The 23,269-nt window shown below is 47.4% G+C and overlaps 1 protein-coding gene across 1 annotated transcript; it reads right to left on the bottom strand.

Moving 5' to 3' along the window:
• Window positions 1–7,939: 7,939 nt before the first annotated feature.
• On the bottom strand, window positions 7,940–10,107 carry LOC142768547 (uncharacterized). Its single transcript, XM_075870546.1, has 2 exons — window positions 9,230–10,107; window positions 7,940–8,226 (listed from the first exon to the last, which is right to left on the bottom strand). The coding sequence occupies exon 1, from the start codon at window positions 9,889–9,891 to the stop codon at window positions 9,286–9,288; it is 606 nt and encodes a 201-aa protein (XP_075726661.1). The 5' UTR covers window positions 9,892–10,107; the 3' UTR covers window positions 7,940–8,226; window positions 9,230–9,285.
• Between the last annotated feature and the right edge of the window lie 13,162 nt (window positions 10,108–23,269).

Genomic DNA, 23,269 nt, shown 5'->3' with positions numbered 1-23,269 from the left:
CGTGTCGCGAGCAGCAGATCTGTTTGAGAGCAGTCCTATGTTAGAGCAGACATGTGTGTCGCAGTTGAGCTGTGTGTCAGAGAAGAGAGCTATCTGATAGAGAGTTGAGCTGTGTGTCAGAGAAGAGAGCTATGTGATAGAGAGTTGAGCTATGTGTTAGCAGACCCATTTGAGAGCAGACCTATGTGTTAGAGAGGAGAATTCGGCTCTTCGAGTCTCTGTCGGCCCCAGTGCCGAATTTTTAACGCCTCTGTATATATGCTGTACATAAACACTGTTTAACTCACCGTCGTCTCGTCCGCTCGTCTATCAGCTCTGCGCAGAAGCAGTCGCGAGCTGAGAAACCTACGCTACCAAACGGCTGGTGACCTTCCCTGCGGAGTTCGAAGCAGTGGCGCCTTCGGGACCGTGTTGGCGTCGCCATCTTTCGAAACAGTGGTAGCAGCGGTGAGATTCGTAGCGCCCTTCGTAACGTCGTCGGAGGCGCGCGTCGCAACACCCCCAAACGCCGTTCTGTTAGGTTACACCGTCTGGTGCCACGGACGAGTAGTGCCATTTTTGGCTGCTGAGTAGGCCGCATGCACCATGCAAGCAGAAAATCAAGAATATATACACGCACAGGCAACGACTTCAATTTCATGCGCTAAGCATGAGTAAATCGTCGAAAGTTTTATGAGGTATAGTTGGGGATGAAACTAGCCATTCGTGGATTTATTTTTAAGAAGTATTGCATTCCAGTCCACACACCACAATGTAAGGCGCTCGGGGCGCCTCACACCGACCTCGGCCATAACATATGGGCTTGTCATGCGGCTATCGCACAATAAAACAGCGCGAACCTAACGTTCATCACATCCAAAGATGTGTGGTGAGAGGCTATGCTACTCGGCACGTACCCGGAAGACCAGATCTAGTCTTCCGGCTGGCTGAAAATGACGCCGGTATTCAAGGCCTGGCCGTCACCTGAGGAAAGGGGCACACTTGACTATCGTAAGGACACTTCTCTCTCTCTTTGGCCCGTAAAACCCAGGCACTTAACATGATTAACGGCCTCATCTAATTTTTGTCGGATCATTTTTTTCGTAACCTACTTCTAAGGAGCTTCGCTCATCTGTTGCTTTCGTAAATGGAACAACTGCTAGTTCTTTTTTTTGTAACGCCTGCTTTTCCTTAGTCATAGGGTAGCAAACAGCTTGATATGCTCGCATACGGTTTCGAAAAGGCAAGCGAAACAAGTGCATGCATCACAGCTGCGTCTCAAGCTAAACCTGAAGGGATAGGGGTGGGTGTGCAGGGCTGTCCAGAAAACACCTCAGGATAACAATTTCCCTTTATAATTTTAGCTTAAAACAAAAAAGAACGTCCGGCAGATCCCACGCGCTGTAGTAATTAGCGTAATGCAAAGCAAATACATGTAGACTATCCTGTATTGCTTGCTTTAGGCGAATAGGTATAAGGTGAATGTATCAGTGACAATTTTTGTGAAAGGGAACGCGGGTGCGCGTGTCCTGCGTGCTCCGGTGGCTGCTGCCAGCGCGTTCAACTGGGAGCGAGAGCAACCACGGCTTCTTTCCGCGCCATCTCGCGACGAGCGAAACAAGTAGTCATTAACGATACGGAACCAGCGGCAAGATTGTAACGCCCTCTCTTTCACGGCGTCTACACAAGAGACCAGTTACAGACCTATGCAGCGCTGGCCTCCCATAGCAGAAACGATCGACGTCCTGCCTTTACATTACGCACGACACGAAATCAGCAACATGTTTTATGCGTGCTGTTACTTTCTTTTTAAAGATACGCCCACGTTCCTTTTTTGCTTTGTCGTTACCGCTCGCCAATAGCCGTATGCTGGTTTACAGGAAGGCGAGAAAGAAAGGTTTGACAAGGAAACTTTATGTTATTAGTCAAAAGTTGTGTATCCCACAGACAAACAAGTGGGGTGGCAATGTCGCCTACGAGCACAATAGCCCAAAATGACAAAACTCGCGTTTCAAACTGACGCGGAAACGAAAGTGTCAAGACAACAGCCACGAAAGCCTTTGCAGCCGATCACAGAGCTGCGCTTCATCGGGCAGCGTGTGGAGTTTATATTCAGAAAGGGCGATAGAACGCCGGCCATAAGCCAGAAAAATCAGTCACAGCAATGGCTGTTTACAGCTGATGTAAGCGAGTTTTGTGTCATTGAAACGTCAGGCCAGGTGAACAACACACGTGCAGATAAGTAGTGAACAGGCCATATGCGCGATACAGTCCCGCTACAACGAGCGAAAGTGTTTCGGTGCGCCAGTGCACCGAAATAATTACAAGGCTCTATTCATAGCCTCATTCGTGCCATAAAAATTTTAGACAGACAATTATTTAGCAAAACGTCAAGCATACCACAAAGGAAATCGCCGATTTATTTTGTCACGCACAAAATTATACATATCAGCGATAGATTTGCACTAAGATGTCAACTTTCATTAATTTGCTCACCTCCCCCTGGAACTCTTCAGTCGTACTTTGCGTGTTGGTGTATCCAGTGAAATAATAATAGCGCATGCGTCAACTGGCCTTCGATTAACTTACATAAAAAAGAAATCAAGCGTGAATTATCTTTCACGTATTCTCTCCCCCCCCCGTTTCCGGAGTGATAAGTTTGTCTTTTGCAGGATCATGCGAAGCTAATTTTTCGTGCCTCCCTTCTTTTCGGCTGATATGCGCCTATCAAGTCGATAGTGGGCGTGTTGTGTATTGACATATTTTGTTCGTGCTTGCACGCCCCGATTCTTCGAATGGCGAGCCAAGAATGTAAAATTGGTCGAGACATATACACTTTTACATCACAGTGAAACTATGCAGTATTGCGTCACAAGGAACCTTGCAAGCAAGAACCTAGGTTCGAGTGCATCAAAAACGTCGCTCTCTCCCCGTCGCCCTCTTGAGGAGGATGTGCTAGTGTGGTCCTTGCGTGCTAATATCGCGCAATGGGGGAACGTCGTCAACACATGCTAAGTGTAATTTATTACGAGCAGTTCATATCTACCTTGAAACAGTGATGGTTGAGTCGGAATTTGTTTACTATCTGCTCTCACCATGTTTTTTTTCCTTGCGTAGCCGAATCGTCAAAGCTGAGTTCGGACACGAAGCATATACTTCCCGTCAAGGAGGTTACTCACCAGGAGGTGATATATAACACACACGCACGTACGCAATATGCTGTTCGCCAATTAAATTACAGGCACGCAGTGCGAAGCCGGCAGACTTTACACACGTGCCATATTTCTCACATTAATGAAATAGGAAAGCGACCAGGAGCGTAATATTAACTTTTTTTGACTGCTAGACCAACTTTCCGCTACAATCGTTGACCTTCGTGATGAAACATCACGGAATGTCAGAAAAACTGTTGCGCACACACTTAAGAACTGCGGATAATCCAAAGACCTGCTCTTTACGGAGTGCAGACTCTTCAGAAACATACTCGAAGAATTTCATTGAAGAAATCAGTTTCTTTTTGTCTAGCGCTTTGATACTGCCTATTTCGCACCACAAAACTAGAGTCGTCTAACTTCAAAACTTCCGTGCGCTGGGCATTGGACGGGAAGAGTGCGATCACCCGTTTACCGATACCTATTCCTAGCGGCAGCAAAATCATTTCTTCCTTAACAATACCAAGCACCTCCAATAAATCTGGTCTCACATACAGCCCGCTATGTTGTTTTTCTATAGGTTAGTAAATGAATGACGTAAAGGTAAAATTACATATTATGGCTTAACGTTCGAAAACTGGAATATTATTACGAGAGTTGGCGTACAGGAGGACTTCGAGAAACTCAACCACATGGGGTGTTGTGAAGTTCACCTATCCCTTGCCTTACGGCCTCGACCATTCCGCCTCCATCGAACGCAAACGCCGAGGTCGAGATTCGATCCCGCGATCTTCGGGCTAGCAATTAAGCGCCATAACAACTTGACCAATGGTATATTGACGTAAAGAAGCAGGCGTACCCATATATGGCGACATTCCGCGTTGCATTAGTCTTGCCGTTCAGATACTGTCAGTGAGTATGGACTTGTACTTGACGTCCAAGTGTCTGTAGCTTGTCTACAGTTTCATTGTCGATTTCAACACTCCCGCTATACCAATTGCAGATTTCATGCGATAAATGTTGGCTGGAGCTAGTGTCTGGTCGATGCCAGTGTAGCAGTCGAGAAAAATGTCGTCGCACTTGCACTCGAGGATGTCGTCAACAAGAGGCTGGACTCGCGCCACACAACTCGTGCCGGGGAAACACATCGCCAGGTACGGCAAGTCCTGCCACGCGCACATGCCCTCGACGATTTGCGCGCCCTCTGCGTCGGACTGGTTTTGGGCAGTGATTGCACACGCGTAGCGCTCTCTCCCTCTGGTCAGGGTCACGTACCCGATGTCTACTCCCGGGAACGTTAGCGCAGTCGCTATCAGCGTCCGTAGCGTGAAGTCGTAGATGGGTGGCATGCTCTGATTCAGCGCGAAGAGCGCCCACGTGAGCCTCTGGCTGCGCGCAAAGATCCAGCAGTAGGCCTCAGCGAGCTTGCAAAGTCGACAAGGCGTGACTCGCCTGATTTTAGGGCAGCACAGACTTTGTCGCGGGCCTCTTTGCTATCCTGGACGTCTCCAAGGCGCAGGCCCAGTATCACCTTGTCGTCTTCGAGGCTGCGCACTTGGTCCAAGGACAAGTGTCTCATGTGAAGGCACAGTGTGTGGATGTCCTCTTCTGCTATGACCGGCTGAAAATAGCCTTGTTCGGAAAGTTGTGTGATGTGGGCAGCCGGTCGCTGTGTAGTGTGACAGCACGAGTCTCGGAAGTGCTGTTTAGTGGCGCAGCAGATGTCTACTCGCTTCCTGTGGCCCACTGTTTATGATCGAGCCTCCGCGCTGTCATGGCACGGATAGCTGTAGGAGTTTTCCGAAGAAGTATAGCCTGCCAACGAAGACCCTATCCTGGATCTGAATCGGCGCGAGCGACTAAGATCTGACCTTGTAGTTCAGTCTGCCTTAACAGACCCAAATGTGTGTACTTTAGATGCGACATCTCGTGGGCGGCGCATTTGTTCACAATAGGAATCGACACGGAAAAAGATTGCGTTTGCGCTTGCTCTAGATAACGCAGCGGGAAAATATTACAGAGCGATATCAACTTCACGTGCGTCTTTATATGGCTTCAAAAAGGCTATCTGGCCACAAAAAAGAAATGCTACTGCGCAGGCATTTTGTGAAATCTAGTGCGTGCCACTTTCACCCACATTGTGCCGTTTCACGGTAACGTACACATAAGACGGTGGGGCATGGAATAACGTACCCGGTGATTCATACTGGAGCTTAAGCGCACATACAGGAGGACCAATACGATCGAGACACAGGGACCAGCGCAGTCCCTATCGTATTTGTCCTCGTGTGTGTGCGCTAAAGCTTCAGTATGCAACAAAACCAACTAGCCCGTCTTTCCGTATTACTCCGGTGATTCGGTGCTTACACATTCGTCTCGTTTGGCGTCACTGGGAGTGTCATACGCGAACCACATTTTGGATTATCATTCCAGCGCAAACTTTTTATGCAGCGTCATTTGTGTTAATTCAGTAAGTGTATATAGTATACGGGATTTTCTTATGTTTTGAAGTTAACCAGAGCTTTCGGCTCGGTTGGCACTGGTAGAATACCACCCACCACTATTCACTACCCATAGCTCTGAATGACTCCCTTGAAGTGCGTTCATGAGGAACAAATAGAAGAATCTATGAGTACGCAACTCCTGGGATTCGTGCCAACCACCACGTGTTTATGTCAAAAGGAGTCTGAGCAGGCGGCCTTGCGGTGTCAGGGGTGACCTACGCCACTGTGGGCGCCAGAACGCAGACGCCATTGCTTCGGTTTTCTGCGTGCGTCACAGATGCGGGAAACACTCAACTATGAACGGTATATGATTTTGTTATGAAAACGGGAAAATTCAAACCTAGCGATGCAAAAATGTCTGCACTTGAAAGCTTAAAGACAGTTCCTTGTCTGTGCAATCTTTAGCGCAAATGGCGTGCAAGCGCTAGCAACCGACGAGCTCAGATTGAGTTATATCGTTTTGTACTAGCATATCTATCTTCCTTGACCACCTCCTGACCCCCTCGCCACACCTCGTCTCCATAGCTCCTCTTTCCCACCCCTTTTTATGCTATACTGTACTATGTAATGCTACGGTTTACCCTTGCCCACCTTCTTTCTTTCTCATCAGCCTCACTTTCCTCTGCTAACCTCTTGGTATGCTTTACCGTGCATAGATATTCTACGCTAGGAGCTTCTCGATACATATCTTCATTTTGTGGCGCACACGGGCTGAGTCCTCTGTCTGCCGACATCAACGGCCTTAACTCCAGCTTAAGCAGCAGAGCTCCCAAGCAGAGCTCCTATGGTCGGCCGTATGGCTGGTATATAGATATATTCGTGTTATTTCGTTTTTCCGGCTCTAAACATTGCCTTTCGACAACCTGTAAGCATGATTCTGATGTTATGACGGTACACAGGCAATGGAATTCATAAATTCGTTTCGAAGACGCTAGACATAGCCCACTCGGCCGTTTCGCAAGCCAGGTTAAGCCTTAGCAGAAAAACTCTGTCATATTTGAGCATCCGTGCGCATGGCCTTCGAGAGTGGCTCCGGCAACAAGCGACGACGCGCTGCGGCTCTGATCGCGGAGGCCACGCCATGTTCCACACGCTTACCGCAGCCACCACGAGGTGCCTCCACGCACCTGCTCCAAGCTTTATAGCGCTGGAATTTAGCTGTGCAGTAATACACTGGCGCGCTCGTGGTGGCGCTGAGAGTTATCCACTGCCTTTGAGCTGAAAAAAAATAAGAAAAAATAGCGATCAAAGCTTTGACACGCGCTGAGGTGGCTACTTTTCCCGGTGTCATCCCTTTGTTCGGCTTTCCAGCGATTTTCCAGGGACAAAAGGAGAGAGGAGGCAGCGTACGCGCATGACGAATCCTCGCAACTACGCTGGTAATTTACAAATTCGGAACACTTTCCGGGCAATCGAATTGTGAAGCGATGAATAAACGAGAGTTATATCATTCGATGACAACTTACAAAAGTGCTCCTGCTATCCTTAAAAAAAACTGCTCCAGTAATCAACAGCCAAACACGAGGCACTGCTTGGGTTTCGTTTAGTTTTCCATTATTGATATGCCGAGCCATACGAGCTACAACATCCTATCGTCACTTCCGAGTGCCATACGGTTTCGTAATTTTCATGTCGAAGAGATATCCTTAGGCGATCGTCATCAGTCTCGTCACATACGTGTCTACGCCCACTTCGGGGCAAAGACCTCTCCCTTGTTCCGCAAATCGTACGCTTGCAACGGCTACGTTATCGCCCGCAAACTTCTTTATCTCACGTGCCTAGTGAACTTTGCCTCACCCTTGGGCACTCAATTGTGATCTCTTGGGTGCCACCGCAGACGCAGCCACTGACCATACCGCTTTAATAAGTGGGAATCGTAACGAGCACGCGCGGTGCACAGTAAAACGAGCGATGCCAAAAGCGAAGGAATAGTGGTCTTCCAGCAGAGAGAGTATACACCGGTCCCATGTGAGTGACGTCATGACGTAGGTAACGCCACGCTGTCCTGGGGGTTAATGGACCACCCCACATTCGGCGCGTTCGTTGCAGCGTCCGTGGTTGCCAAAGGAACGAGTTGCTAGCTGAAAGAACCAAAGTAGAGTCTAGTTGTAATATGACAGTTCGCACTCGTTTTGTATACACCTGTCGCGTCCTTATTTGTGTTTGTCACAGAGCGTTTATAGCTGCTTGCGTTCTTGCTGTCGCATTCATTGCTCTGCCCTTGAGGACAACAATTGAAAGTATTTATAAGATAAGCCTGCATTGTACCAAAGCATATATAAAACTGATTTTATTTAGCCGCGTTTTCCTGGCCATCACACATTACCTGGTCATCTTCCCAATCCATTTCCGCCGAAATATGCAAGGCAGCAAAGCAAACTTTCTGGCGTTGTCAGAGGATACTTGTAGGAGGGCTTTCCGTCCACGCGTCAAAACTAAAACGCGCTGCAAGGTTTCCTACCCACTTTAGCAGAGCGAACGTTTTTATAGGAAGATGAATCACCGCACTCTCATTTGTAAAAGGACAATTTGGCGTCGCGTTTAGGGTCGTAACTACGTAGCCGTGGCCGTGTTGTGTCATCGTCGTCCAGCTGGAAAAGTAAAAGAAAGCAAGAAAATAAATTTTGTCATAGCAATGTTAAATGCGTGAATCAATTTAAACGCGTTAAGGCTTGATCTTTCTCTGTGCTGAGTACGACAAGGGGTAGCACACACGAATCAAAATACCTGCGATGTTATGCCCGCTTACAAAACAGTCCTTTAAGTTTTTCGTTAGCCCTCTCTTGCCACGAGAATCACTCTCGTTAAAGAGTCACGTAAACACTGTTTCGATATCATTATACTCCCCTCGTAGGTTGTTGAGACATCAAGGTAAGTTAATACAAATTTATAAAGAGAATCACAGGGGTGATTCAGCTATAAGAACTCAGCTATAAGAGTAAGGCATACTATCTCTTGAACTGTAGCAGTAGTTGACAAAACTATTTCAGCACCAAAACATAAATGCTCCAGCAGCTTCATGGGCAGCAACTGCTTCGTTTACTTCCCATTGCATTCTTCTTACGCGAATGATGCACGCGCAATAAAAAAACGTTCTCAAATGACTCGGGGCGTACCGCACGTTTTCCACCAACATATCGAAGTGTTGTTTCGCGTTACAGCACCCAAAATGCTCCATGTCCCGTGTTACGCCGTGTTATGCTTGAAAACGATAATCCTATTCGATAAAACAGACGTAAAATTCGTTGCTATCACATTTTTTTTCATCTGTGCACATATCTCATAAAGGCAAATGTGCAAGATGCGCAAACACGAAAAGGAATTGACGGGAGCGTGAGCACGAGTGATGTATAAATCATCACCAAGCGATGATTTCACATATCCAAAACATGTGACGTCACCCTGGCATCACATGACATCGTAATCACATGGCACTGTCGGTACGCCAAAAGCGCACGAATCACGGAGGCAGTACAAAAACGACGTCGGTTTCCGTCAGCGCCGATATTCTCCGATACAGGAGGCAACGCAATGGCACGTTGTCTGCAGAAAGCTCTGGGCCAAGGTCAATGCAATCAGTGCAGAAGAACTTACCATGCAATAATATGTCGGCTTCGAGTAGCGTGAAGTGTGGGAAAATCAACCCAGGGTCAGCGTTCTCCGACAATATCCATCCACATGGCCGCCCCGTACGCCATATCCTGGTTGAAGTATTCGCCTCGCTCGAGTTCCTCAGGATCAACGCCAAAAGTACGGCCAAGAACCTGACGCACTCCATCGGAATTGCCCTCTGGCGGTCTGTAGACTGCCACCCACGGCGATGATGTGAAGAAAGCGAAGCAGTAGACGTCGTGACCAGTGCCTCCGCTTTGCGGAACCAGCGCAGATCCTTGGGTGAGTTCTTTGCTTATAGACAGCGATTCAGCGGGGACGGGCTTCGAATGCACCTCCCACGAGAAGCGGTGAAAAAGGGAGTCCTGCTGGTCATATTCTGCGTTCTCGACGCGATAGAGAACCCAGGGACCAATCGCCTTCTTAAGCATGAGGCACGTGTAGATGCCGCACAGACGCTGGAGCCGCTCATTCGCGTCTTCCATAGCAGAGATGCACGCACGGATATCGGCGATGGCACCTGGAACGGACCTTCCCGTGATCTTCGGGATGCCAAGAGAACTGTCGCCGTCCAGGCAATGCAGCTGATCGGCTTGCAGGCGGGAGAGTCGGGCGTCCAGCCTGTCCAAGTCTACAGCTGCCATTGCGAAAAAACGGAACTACGCACTCGTGCGCTAGTAGATCGTGGCAATGACACACTTGCCGAGCGCTGATGTTCACCGCTGAGTCTACCGAAGTGGACCACCTGGACCACCGTGCCATCCGTGATCGCGCTGAAGCTGCCACCCCAAAGCAGGAATTGGTGGTTTACCTGGTGTTAAAGCGTCGAAGTATCCTGCGCTATCTAGGTAAACGCCTTGTCAAGCTATTGGCAATGGTACTTCTGCCGTCACGTGTTTTACGTTACGTAAACAGAACGCATTGGAATTTCCGGTGGTCGATAAGAGGCTGGAAAGTCACGTGACTTGAACAGAAACATCACTACTGACGTCATGACGTCAGTGGTTCAACGGCACATCACTGTCTAGTTTACTTGGGGCAGTAGTGGTGCTAGCAGAACTGTGCGAATGGAGGTGTATCGGTCGTTATAAAGTCGAGATGTATGAGAACTGTTGTAAGACGCTGTACTGCATCCTTCAAAGTACAGTGTACGTTCGAAGCACGGCTATGGGAGGGGAGATGAAATTAATGAAAATTAAAATTTCATTGGAGATACTTGGCCAGTAATTTGATTTTTTTTTTGTGCGTGACAAAATAGTTTAGCAATTCACTTTGCGGTGTGCCTCACGTGTTGCTGAGTAGTTGAAGGCCTGAACGATTTTTTTATGCCACGAATCATAAGCAGGCACTATATTATTTCTGGGTTGCGTTTAATTTGACGCACTGCCGCGTCAACACGCTTTCGTTATTTTAGCGGGACGGTATCGCGCGTATGATCTGTTCGCTAAATCTCTGCACACATAATGCTCACCTGACCTGGCGTTTCAATCAAACAAACCTCGTTCACAGAAGCTCTAATGAACCGTTATCGTCCCTGCATTTTCTGACTCGTAAGCGACGTGCTGTAGCTTTTCTTGAATATGAATTCTTCACGCTGCCCGATGGAGCACACTGCATTGAGCGGCAACGAAAGCAACAAGACCATACATGGCTGCAGTCTACGATCGCCCCTTTCGTTTCCACATGAGCTGGAAACACGAGTTTTGACCTTTTGGGCTACTGTGCTTGTAGGTGGCTATGCAATATCACCTCTTTATTTGTGGGCCACGCAACAGCAGCATCTGACGAATAAAATACAGCTTCTTCGTCAAAATGTCTTTTTCAGGTTATTTGGTTCCAAGTTATTGTTTTTCGGGTTTACCAGAGGCAACGAGAGATCACGTGTACTTGCATCCATTATTCGGGCAAGTGTTTATTTTGCAAGAGTACATGAGTAAACCCGGATCTCTGCAAGCCTGACAGGACTGACAGAGGTGCAGTGTCGACAGACTAAATGGTCAAGACGGCAGCCAAGTTGCTGTCGGCAAAACGCGTTTAATGAAAGGCTTGAATTCGTGTTGACTTTGCTACATAGTTTTTGACTCCTTTTTTCGTGGCATGTGGATCGTGTGATCCCAAGTATTTATTGGCTCTTTCCTCTTCATGAAATACGCGTTGCCGTCGTTTGTAGCATTGTGGGTCTTTACTTTTTCACACTGTAACTCAAACTTATTTGATGGACTAAATGCTTTCAGAAATTATAACAGGAATGTCGCTGGAGCCAATGTTCACTCAACTGAACTTATCTTTGTCAAGGCAGCGCTGTTACCCTGATGATCGGCTAGTCACTGTGCCGAAACACTGTTTCCAGGGATGTTCTCTCTGAACAAAATTCTGATCGCTTCAGGAATCCCCGTGCTTGTGCACTTTAGCCCTGTTTGGTACTGAACTTCTGTAAGAAAGTTATAAAAGTAGTCATAAGGAACGTGATTGAGTCAAATACGACGTGTCCTACTCGTGTTGTTGATAACTTTCGCATTGGTTCGGATACTCTGGGTTCATCTCTTGCTCATTATGTCCTTATATATCGCAAATGAGAGTTGCTCGTAGAGATTGACACTTCGACACTACGTGCATCTCTCTGTATTTGTACAAAACGTGCAATAAAAAAGTAGATTTTCGTTATGTTGATCGAGATTCGTCTCACCGAAAAGTCGGCCATCTCAACTTTCGCTAGTTCAAAACACACGAACGAAATAATAAAAAAATGTTAACAATATTTTACGATTCGCCGCATTACCGAAGCTGCCAGCGAACCTCAACGAATGCACGAACACCTTCAGCTTTCACGCGAAGTGCCAAAGGAGAGTTTCCACGCGATCCCCCTTCCTCTTGGTTTTTCTTCCTCTCCCTCTATTTGATGACCTCAGCAGTGACGTCATTGGATGCCGGGCAGCCGCCAGTGGTAAAAGCGGCGCTGCATGCCGCTGCGCATCAGAATGCGAGAACGCGTTACACGGGAGGTATGAGGAGTTTCCGCCCCTTGGCAGAGCAGCGTTACCCGATTTAACCGTCTTTGTCGAATGCATGGTTGACTTCCGCGGCGCACCACACTGCGGCGTCCGTTCTATGCCCGCCACAACGTGTCTTCATCTCTCCCGTAGTTGGAATGTCAAGCGAGCGCGATCTGACTTGCAATATTGATCGAGTGAGTGGTGAGAAGGAGCGGAGGCAACTGCTACGAACTCAAGTCAACCACCTTGCTCAAGCTTCGCCTTATTTAAAATTCACAAAACAAGAAATGAAAAAGACGTATAGGCAAAAGAAAAGTTTTTCACACTGGTATCGAATTTGTTTATTTGTAAAAACTTGTGGAAGCCAAGAAAAGCAAACATTCACATCCACATCGCCCACTCAACAAGATCTTCGGATGCCAGATCTTTGGTGACGTAATGAAAGAAATTTTCTGTTCATGACTTATTTATAGTAGGACACCCGGCTACCGCCAGTGGTAAAAGAGGCGCTGCCGAGAGCGAATACATGGAAGGTATAGGGAGTTTCCTCCCCGTGGCACAGTTTGCTGGCGTTCCCAAAGGATACTGAAGTGAGGGCTTCTCGTCCACGCGTTAAAATCAAGTCGCACTGCAAGGTTCCCAAACTAATTTAGCAGAGAAACTAAAAGTTTTTATAACCAGTTGAATCACCACTTTGTCTTGTGTAGAAAAACACTTTGGCGCCACATTTAGGGCCGTAGCAGCGTGGCCTTGGCAGTGTTGTGTCATACTTCTAGTCACCTAAATCGACGTACTTCGTCAAGTGACATCGTCTTCCAGCTGGGAAAGTAAAAGAAAGCTAATGTTTAGTTTTTTTGGCCACCTCGTCTCTGTGCCGAGTACAAGAAAAGGCAGCGTACCCGAATCAAAACACCGACGATTTCGTCATTTCTTTGGTTGTCATAGACGCTTAGACACGGTGTCGACTATTTTTCTCAAGTGTTCACTTGCCACGTAAATGACTCTTTAAGGAGAGTTCCGAAATTTTACTCCCGTCGGAGAGGACTGCAAGCTCAATGAAAGTTAGCCCGTCCCTTTAAAAGGAGTCATTGCGAAAAGGAAAGACTCACCTATAAGAGTAAAGCATACTCTCTCTTGTAATGTAGTTCCAATTGGCAAATTGATTAAACGCAAGTCACTAAACGCTCAAGCAGCTTCACGTACGGGCAACGCTTGTTCCGCTTACTTCTCAATAAATCCTTTTACCTGAATTACTGTGACCGTAGCACACATCTTCAACATAAGAATCAACCTGCTCATTTCGCCTCACTTCGTCCAAAACTGACTCAGCATCGATATATAACGCTAACATGCTTGAAAACAAAAGTTCTAGTCGATGAAACTGACGTAAATTACTTTGCTGTTACACTTTCTTTCTTCTGCCTACGCATACCTCATCAATGCGAAAGCATCAAATGCATCATCAAACAGGAAACGGGACATTCGGCTGTGTGAACTCGACGCATGCAGAAATCATCCAATATGAGATGATGTCAGATATTCAAAATTTGAAACGTCGCTCGGTGCATGACACGAAGACGTCATCACAAGGCGCCGTCGGTATAGGTCAAAAGTGAACCAATCAACGAGACATTCACGTCGGGCTCCGGCGGCGTTCAGCGGAACTTTTCAAGTGCACATATTTTCATAGCGCAAGGTTTGAATTTTCCCCTTTTTCATAACACATTCACATAGTAGCGCATTTCGAGCACCTGTGAGGCACGCAGAAAACAGAAGCAATGGCGTCTGCGTTCTGGCGCCGACAGTGGCGTTGGTCATTCCTGACACCGCAAGGCCTTTTGCTCAGACTCCTTTTTACACAAACACGTGGTGGTTGGTGCAGATCGCAGGAGTTGCATGAGCACAGGTTCTGCTCTGTTCCCCATGAACGCACTTCAGAGGGGTCCTTCAGAGCGAGTGGTGGTGTAAAGCGGTGGGCGGTATTCCACCAATGCCAGCGAGCCTAAAGACTTGATGATATTCCAAACATAAGATAATCTTGTATACCATAACCGCTTACTTTATCAACACAAATGACGCTGCATAAAAAGTTAGCGCTCGAATGATAACCCAAAATGAGGTTAGCGTGCGAAGCTCCCAGAGACGCCAAACGAGACGAATGTGTAAGCAGCGTATTACTGGAGTGATTCGGAAAGATGGGCTAGTCAGTTTTGTTGCATACTGAAGCTTTAGCGCGTACACACGAAGACAAATACGATAGGGACTGCGCTGGTCCCCGTGTCTCCATCGTATTTGTCCTCTTGTATGTGCGCTTAAGCTCCAGTATGAATCACCGGGTACGTTATTCCATGCCCCACCTTCTTATGTGTACGTTACCGTTAAACGGCACAATGTGGGTGAAAGTGGCACGCACTAGATTTCACAAAGTGCCTGTGCAGTAGCATTTCTTTTTCTGACCAGATAGCCTTTTTGAAGCTATATAAGGACGCACGTGAAGTTGATATCACTCTGTAATATTTTCCCGCTGCGTTATCTAGAGCAAGCGCAAACGCAATCTTTTTCCGTGTCGATTGCTATGTGAAGAAACGCGCAGCCCCCCAGATGTCGCATCTTAAGTACACATTCGGGTCTGTTACGGCAGACTGAAGTACAAAGTCAGTTCTTAGTCGCTCGCGCCGATTCAGATCCAGGATAGGGTCTTCGTTGGCAGGCTATACTTCTTCGGCAAACTCCTACAGCTATCCATGCCAAGAACAGCGCGGAGGCTCGATCATAAACAGTGGGCTACAGGAAGTGTGTAGACATCTGCTGCGCCAGTAAACAGCACGTTCGAGACTCGTGCTGTCACATTGCCCAGCGACCGGCTGCCCACATCGAGCGAGTTTCGAGCGAGACCCCCATTTTCAGCCGGTCATGGGAGAAGAGGACATCAACACACTGTGTCTTCTCATGAGGCCCTTGTCCCTGGACCAAGTGCGCAGCCTCGAAGACGACAAGGTGATACCGGGCCTGCGCCTCGCAGACGTCCAGGATAGCAAAGAGGCCCGCGACAAAGTCTGTGCTGCCCTAAAATCAGGCGAGTCACGCCTGGTGCGACTTACCAAGCTCGCTGCGGCCTACTGGTGGCTCTTTGGACGCAACCAGAGGCTCACGTGGGCGCTCTTCGCGCTGGATCTGAGCGTGCCGCCCGTCCACGACTTCACGCTGCAGACGCTGATAGCGACCGCGCTAACGCTCCCGGGAGTGGACATCGGGTACGTGACCCTGACCAGAGAGAGAGCGCGCTACGCGTGTGCAATCACCGCCGAAAAACAGTCCGACCCCGAGGGCGCTCAAATCGTCGTGGGCATGTGCACGCGGCAGGACTTGCAGTACCTGGCGATATGTTTCCCCGGCACGAGTTGTGCGACGCGGGTACAGCGTATTGTCGACAGCATCCTCGAGTGCAAGTGCGACGAAATATTTCTCGGCTGCTACACTGGCATCGACCGGACACTAGCTCAAGCCAACATTCATCGCATGCAACCTGAAAGCGACAGCGAAAGTGCTGAAATCGATATCGAAACTGTAGACTGTGCTACAGACACTTTGACGTCATGTACAAGTGCATACACACGGACGGTATCTGAACAGCAAGACTAATGCAACGCGGAATGTGGCCATATGCAAAGGTATACATAACTGCTTCTTTACGACAATTTACCATTCCTCAAGTTGTTATAGTGCCTAATAGATAGCCCGATGGTCGCGGTATGGAATCTCGACCTCGGCAGCCGCAATCGATGGAGGCGGAACGGTCGAGACCCGTGAGCTTATGGCGAGGTGAACTTTACAACACCCCACGCGGTCCAGTTTTTCGGAGTCCTCTAGCACGGCGTCTCTCGTAATCGTATAGCAGTTTCAGAACGTTAACGGTTCACGCGTGCAAAAACGGTTCACGCATACAAAAGTACGCACTCATCTAATTTTGGGATACCATTCGGATGATTACGTTTCACACTTTCCCAACTTCGCCAATATATTATTAACACTCCTGACAATTAAGATTTTTCTTCAGTTCGAAGAAAAATAAACAAAACACAAGGAATGAAAATGCAGTTACCAGTGCACGTAAATCATATGTTTTCTGTATTTGTGGTTTACAAATTGCGACATTTCACATACATTTAAATATATGTTTATTGCCCTGTGTTTTTTTTATTTTTGTAAGCGACCACTTGCAGTGAGCTTGAAAGATTTATAATTCATAATTTTGTTTATGCTATGTACACGTTGTGTACTTTTGTCAGCTGTGGTGTTTTGTTGCCGCCACCGCAACTGCCCTATGTGAATAGGGGGGTGAGAACTTAGTCAAGCGGATAATCGCTTTTATTCTCACCCCCTCTATCAACTTAGTATTGATAGAAAATAAACCATTATTATTATCATTTTCTTGATTTTATCTCAGTTCTGTGTTTTACCCTCATTGCACGTAGGCCTGTAAGTCCAGTAACGGCTACGCAAGGAAAAACCTTACATTACGACACTGTATCAACATTACACCCCCCCCCACTGGGGTGGTCTAATAACTAAGGTATTTTGCTGCTGACCCGCAGGTCGCGGGATCGTATTCCAGCCGTGGCGGCCACATTTTCGATAGAGGCGAAAATGCTTGAGGTTCGTGTGCATAGATTAAGGTACATGTTAAAGAACCCCAGGTGGCCAAAATTTCCGGAGCCCTCCACTGCGGCGTCTGCACTAACCGCATGGTAGTTTTGGGACGTTAATCTCCAACAGTTATTAAAATGACACCACGTCTTGGCGTTCTGTGACCACAAGTTACCATATATCTCCACAAAACAGAATATATGCAAGTTTGGTTATCCAAAGACAGACTGTTATTGCGGGTATTTCGGTAGCGCTATTATTGTGGTGACATTGCATTGCTGAGTAACTCAGGGGACGAATTGCAACTCATGATTACCGAGTTAGACAAGGAGAGCAGAAAGGCGGGCTTTAAAATTAATCTGCAGAAAACGAAAGTAATGTACAACAACCTCGGAAAAGAGCAGCGCGTCGAGATAGGTAATAGTGCACTTCAAGTTGTAAAAAACAATGTCTACTTAGGGCAGGTAATAACCGCAGAGCCGAACCACGAGATTAAAGTAACTGTAAGAATAAGAATGGGGTGGAGCACATTCGGCAAGCACTCTCAAATTATGACAGGTAGATTGCCACTGTCCCCCAAGAGGAAGGTATATAACAGCTGTATCTTGCCGGTACTTAGCTACGGAGCAGAAACCTGGCGACTTGCTTACAAAGGGGGTTCAGCTTAAATTGAGGACAACGCAGCGAGCAATGGAAAGAAAAATGGTAGGTGTAACCTTAAGAGACAAGAAGAGAGCAGAGTGGATTAGGGAACAAACGGGTGTTAAGGATATAATAGTTGAAATCAAGAAGAGGAAATGAACTTGGGCAGGGCATGTAGCGCGTAGACAGGACAACCGCTGGTCATTAAGGGTAACTAACTGAATTCCCAGAGAAGGCAAGAGAGTTAGGGGGAGACAGAAGGTTAGGTGGGCAGATAAGATTAAGAAGTTAGCGGGTATAAATTGGCAGCAGCAAGCACAGGACCGAGTTAACTGGCGGAACATGGGAGAGGCCTTTGTCCTGCAGTGAATGTAATCAGGCTGATGATGATGGTGATGATGATGATGTTATTGTGGGGACCACATTTCAGACCTGAAATGACCGTTTCTTTTTTTTAATTGCAGGAGAAGATAAGTACCACAGGGAGAGCTCTGCTGGCGATGACTATATACACATGACAAGTTTCTGAAAAAAGTACTCTTTTTTTTCGCGATTTCAGGAGTGATATCAACATCTTGCGCTGAAACCAGATATATTGTATTTAACTTCCCGTTAGGTTAAGAAGAGGCAAGGGTTCCAGGGAAAGTAGAAAGTCAGACAGGCAGATGAGATTGAGAAGACACTTGAGGATCATTCTTGGCCGATATAAGTACAGGTAAGTTTTTTTTCTTTAATTTAAAACGGCAACACATATTTTTATGTGACTGTTGACTGTATGCATCAGTTGCTCTTCAATCAGTTAACAACACCGTATATGCGCATACGTGTGATTGTCGAAGACGTTTTGAAATCTCATGTTCTACCTAGTTGTGCTATTGTGTTCTACCTAGTTGTGCTACCTAGTTGTGCTAGTTGTGTATATTGTATGTGCTATGGACTTCGTCCGTACGGACGCTTGGACCCCACGTGCACTGTCGCAACGTCGATGAGAACAGGAAGAAACCCAGAAATACAGGGCAGAGCGCTGTTCCTTCCTTTCCTCATCGATTCTGTGCTACCAAAGTTTGAGATTATGAACCAACGTATTCATTTGAAGTATATATGTTAGATACCTCTAAGAGATAAGGAGTAGCCGGCGTCGTGTTTGTGCGCCAACATCTCCTTACATCGCGTCACTAAAAACAATACTGCGAGGACAGCGTGGCCGCAACAAGCACAGGACAAGGCTGGAGGCCTTTGACCTGCAGTGGGACTAGTAAGGGTGAAGAGCGTGATCATGATGGAGTCAAAGACGCCTGTAAAATCTCCGGCCTGTTGCTCCTCAAACGCTTTCTTCCTATATTTTCCTTTGTATAATCTCTTCGTAATTTAGTACTGCTGAAATTCGGGTTTGTTGGAAATGTAGCGTCGACAAAAAAAAAAGGCTCTCGATGAACATGTACACGCAAGAGGATACGACACAGACGCCAACATCCAACAAAGTGTTTTCGTAATAGTTTAGTCATATTGCTTGAGCAAAAAAATATGACAGTATCCATCAGCACCTCTGTTGTGTCCTCTTCTTGAGTCCCGATCCAGCCAGCGCTGTTTATTTTTTTCGAAACGACACCTTGCGATCCCATTGTAATCCTGGAAGTTACGTATATGGCTTCTTATCGAATCGGCGCCATGATTAAATGCTTAAATTTCAATACGAAAGGTTAAGGTGTATCGAATCTAGGCAGTTTTCTCTATGTTCTGTGAAAGCGCGTTCGCATCCAGGTATTTTTCCTCCTTGTAGAGAGTGCAGCCAGATTGCCAGATTTTTCATGATGCCCTATCGTATCATTGACTGAACTAACATACTAGAATGCGCAGGGTACGCCTCAGTTTTCTCGATTCATGAAATGACATAGCAAACAGCGGCCTTTGATACAGTCTTGAGCACATCACCTTGTCTAACTTGATAACCCAGCTTGGAATTTCTCCTTTTTTTTCTGTTGCTACGTTTATACACACTGATCATTCCGAACTATTTGTTACAGGAAACGTTCTTTCGACGCCACGCACAGCGGGTTTGTCTGGTTGATGTCATGCTTAAGTCAGATGTGTCCGACTAACGATAGGCTATAGACTCGCAGCGCCTATCCCCGCTGAAAAGAGCAGTGTGTGAGTGTCATGGTTAACGCTAGACCCTCATTCGCTGTCGGGAATGACGTTGAGCGACTTGAACTCACTGCGCTTCCGCCTTTCGAGCTTGTCAGTGGATACGCTAGGCTCCCTCGACGAACAATTCGCTTTGGACTTCTCAAAGCAAGAACTATGACCTTGATAAGGGTCGTTAGTGCTATTCCCGTGTAGCTGGAAAGTATAGGAGTCCTGAAGAGGCGCCTGTGTTGCATTGCCCATATATGCTGCCAGATGATCGAACTAGGTGCGATCGGATTATGGATGCTCTACTGGCGCAGACGCTACAGGCCACCCATGAGTTGGGGAAACACTTATTAACCATACGCGGTGCAGAAGCCAAGAAGTGTGGTGCACGGAGGAAACTCGGGAAAACCCGGCATACCTGTTGGTTGGTCACCGTCGAAGGCCTGCATACCACGAACTTCGCTGCTTCACCGCACGGAACAAGCTGCCGAGCGCCGCAGTACACCAACCACCGGGAGGACGTTCTGCGCTCCTCGTTCGTTCACTCCTGGAGGCACGTTTGGTAGCTCTGGAAAGCCGCACTTTTGGGGACCTGGAATCGGCGTCAACTGTTACGGCAACGCTGGTCATTAGGGGCCGACATTGCCAGTCTTACGCCACCTACGAAATATGATAACAGGTAAGAAGGTTTTAGACTGGAGCGAACATTTTGGCTGTAAAGTATGACCATTGCAGGGACGGATGAGGCTGTACGCTTATAATCTTGCCGTGGCTCTCGCCTTTTGAACATAATTAAATAAAGTAGATGTTCGGGGGAGAGTGGAAACTTCTGGAGATGAAAGAACATGGCTAATCTTCTGTCATAGGAATCGAGATACATTGTTAAGCGCTTATTGTACATTGTTTCGTCACAAGGGAAAAGGAATGAACGCTAAAACAACAAACTGTAATGTCACGCAAACAATGGCGAGCGGCATCACAAGCAGAAAAGACGCGCAAAGACGAATGCAAACAAACTGTCGCTCTACACTTGAAGTGAGCCGCTCAAACACCAAGAAGCACGAACTAAACAAGAGAAGTTTAAAAGCTGATATTATTGTCGAAGTCTTCATTCCGACATTGAGCCACGGTCACATGGCGTGCGCCTTGTGACCGCGGCTCAAGACACCCGCGTCTTACGTCGAAGCGCGCTCTGAACCCCTGCTTTATTACGCAGCACCACCGCCAAGCGTACGTGACGATGACAGCGAGCTTTACCTATGACCCCAGGTCTCCTATAGATGCATTAAAAAGGCCGTTTCTGTGTTCGGGGGGATAGAGGAGTTTGAGATCTGGTTAGGTCAAACGCAGGCGGCTTTCGCAAAACGCGAGGAACTCCACACGAGGCGAAAATTCAAATTAGGCGAGACGTGGTCCCGACGACCCACGTCGCACGCACAAACTTGCCCGCTGCGGTGGGTTAACGGTGGTCGCATGTGAGGACGCGGAGCTCTACAAGTGTTCTTACTACAAACATTGAACAAGGCGACTAAGGACTGCAAGATCAACAGCAGGGTCCATCCCCCGCCTCACATCAAGCTCTCCTGGGCTCACAGTGTTCACCCCTTTTGCATGTTGCAAATTTGTTTCTATCCCAGCAAAGCCAGACTCAGTATTGGTACATGGGCTCCTACGAACTCGATCTGCCGGATTGCGGAGAACCCTTCTGCAAACTAGAGCACATGCTCTGGCGGTGTTCTTCGTTACAGCACAACGATCGTCTTACCACGGAAGCGGAGTGGGAGGAGGCGCTCAAGAGTTCCGAACTCACCGCTCAGCTGCGGGCTGTTCAGAAGTCCCGAGGCGTGGTGGTCAGCTACGGCATGCCATAGGAACGTGGAAACTGCCAGCGGTGGCTCTTCACGTGTGAGAGGGCTTCCCGAGTCAACCCTCTATAGAACATCATAACGTAGTAATGTTTGTCTGTTATACTGGGTCGCGGCCCCACACTGCGTCTGCCTCGTTTAGTTGGTGACACAAGACGTCTTGAGGACCAACGCCAGTTTTCGATTTTCGGGTCCTGGAATGACGCGAGCGCGACAAGTCCGTGAGTGAGATGGGTTCTGCGCATGCGCCTCTATATAAGTACGTCACAAGCAAAAACTGGCCGGCTACGTGTCACTAGTTCATTCCAATGCAGCAAGCGAGCTTTAAGTCGACATGTGCACGGCTGCTGAAGCTAACATCTTCCCCCATGGTTGAGTTTTGCGAGATTGCACGCGCATCGTCTGGAGTAGAAAGGAAGCTATACTGAAAGCCGCTTCCACGGTTGCGAATAACACGATCTTAGCGGCTGCTCAAGTCTGGAGAAACGCTCGTGGTCTTCGTGCGCAGTCGAAACAAAACTGCTGAACGCCACATCTGGTGCTGATGTATGGCGAGGCTCAATGATGGATGGAGGCTACAAACTTTCGAAAGGATGCGAAGCTGCTGCTTGTCGCAGTTTGCACTGGTCACTGCCTACTCGATCACAGATAATGGCCATGCAGTCCGCGTGCGCCGGGGCAAATATAAAATCAAAGGTGTTTTCCGCAGCCACTGAAGCCTTGGTCACCAACAACACGATTGCGGGAAGATTGCAGATGCATGGTGACGACGACTTCTGAAGGAACGCAGCCGTTTCGGTCGTTCTCGAACGCCGTTTTTGCTCCATTGCGCAGTGACAGTTACGACGCTATACGTGTTCTGATAAATTTCCGAATTAGCAGGATTTGTCAAACGATAACAAATTAACCGGAGTTTGATGCCATCGAAGAATACATACTCTGGTCAGAACCACAAAAGATGTCCTGGTTATCCAGTTTTTTTTTTACTAACAGTGGTGGCATTAACGGAAATTACTGTATTTTCATGCAAGCCGGCCAACTTTCTGCAGAGATCTTGAACTCCTATAAGTGTTATTCAGCAATCATTATGCACATCTAAAAATGAATCTCTTTGAGTTTCACGCTTTAATACAATTGGCTGTTCAAAACGCAACTTTTTTTTACTGTTTTTCTCTTTTCCAGCATCGGGCAGAACTGAAGTTAGATGAAGTGGTGACAAGAAACCCGCAATCGGGGAACAAGTTGTGTCAACAGGACACCGCCAGAATTGTCACTGCATGCGCCGATGCAGTGGCAAGCTAGAACTGGTTGCGGTTGCACCTCCTCCGATTCTTCAAGAGCTGCAATAGAAATGCTCAGCAAAGTTGTACCGTACATGTACGTGACACTGCCTGCGATGATTTCATATATTTTGCATTGTGTACTTGCAAAAAAAAAACAGGAGTCTTTCGTTTGACATGCCTAATGTCTCAGCCGAGAACGGACAACATGGTTGTCCTAATCGTGATGTGAAGGAAATAACAAGCCCTGTGTCATTTCCATATAATAAACATACGATGTTTCATCAAATAGGAAAATGCTTGAATACTCTTCTGCCTACCACGGTGGCTCCGTCGTTAGGGTGCTCAGCTGCGGAAGCAAAGGTCACCGTGGATTCGATCCCGATCGTGGCGGTTGCATTTCGTTGGGGCCGAAATTGCAGAGGCCCGTTTACTGTGCAATGTCAGTGCTCATTTTAAAGA

Source organism: Rhipicephalus microplus, chromosome 8, assembly GCF_043290135.1.
Source record: "Rhipicephalus microplus isolate Deutch F79 chromosome 8, USDA_Rmic, whole genome shotgun sequence".
Classification (NCBI taxonomy): domain Eukaryota; kingdom Metazoa; phylum Arthropoda; class Arachnida; order Ixodida; family Ixodidae; genus Rhipicephalus; species Rhipicephalus microplus.
Note: the sequence above shows the minus strand (reverse complement) of the source record. Positions and strands in the feature narration are given on the sequence as shown.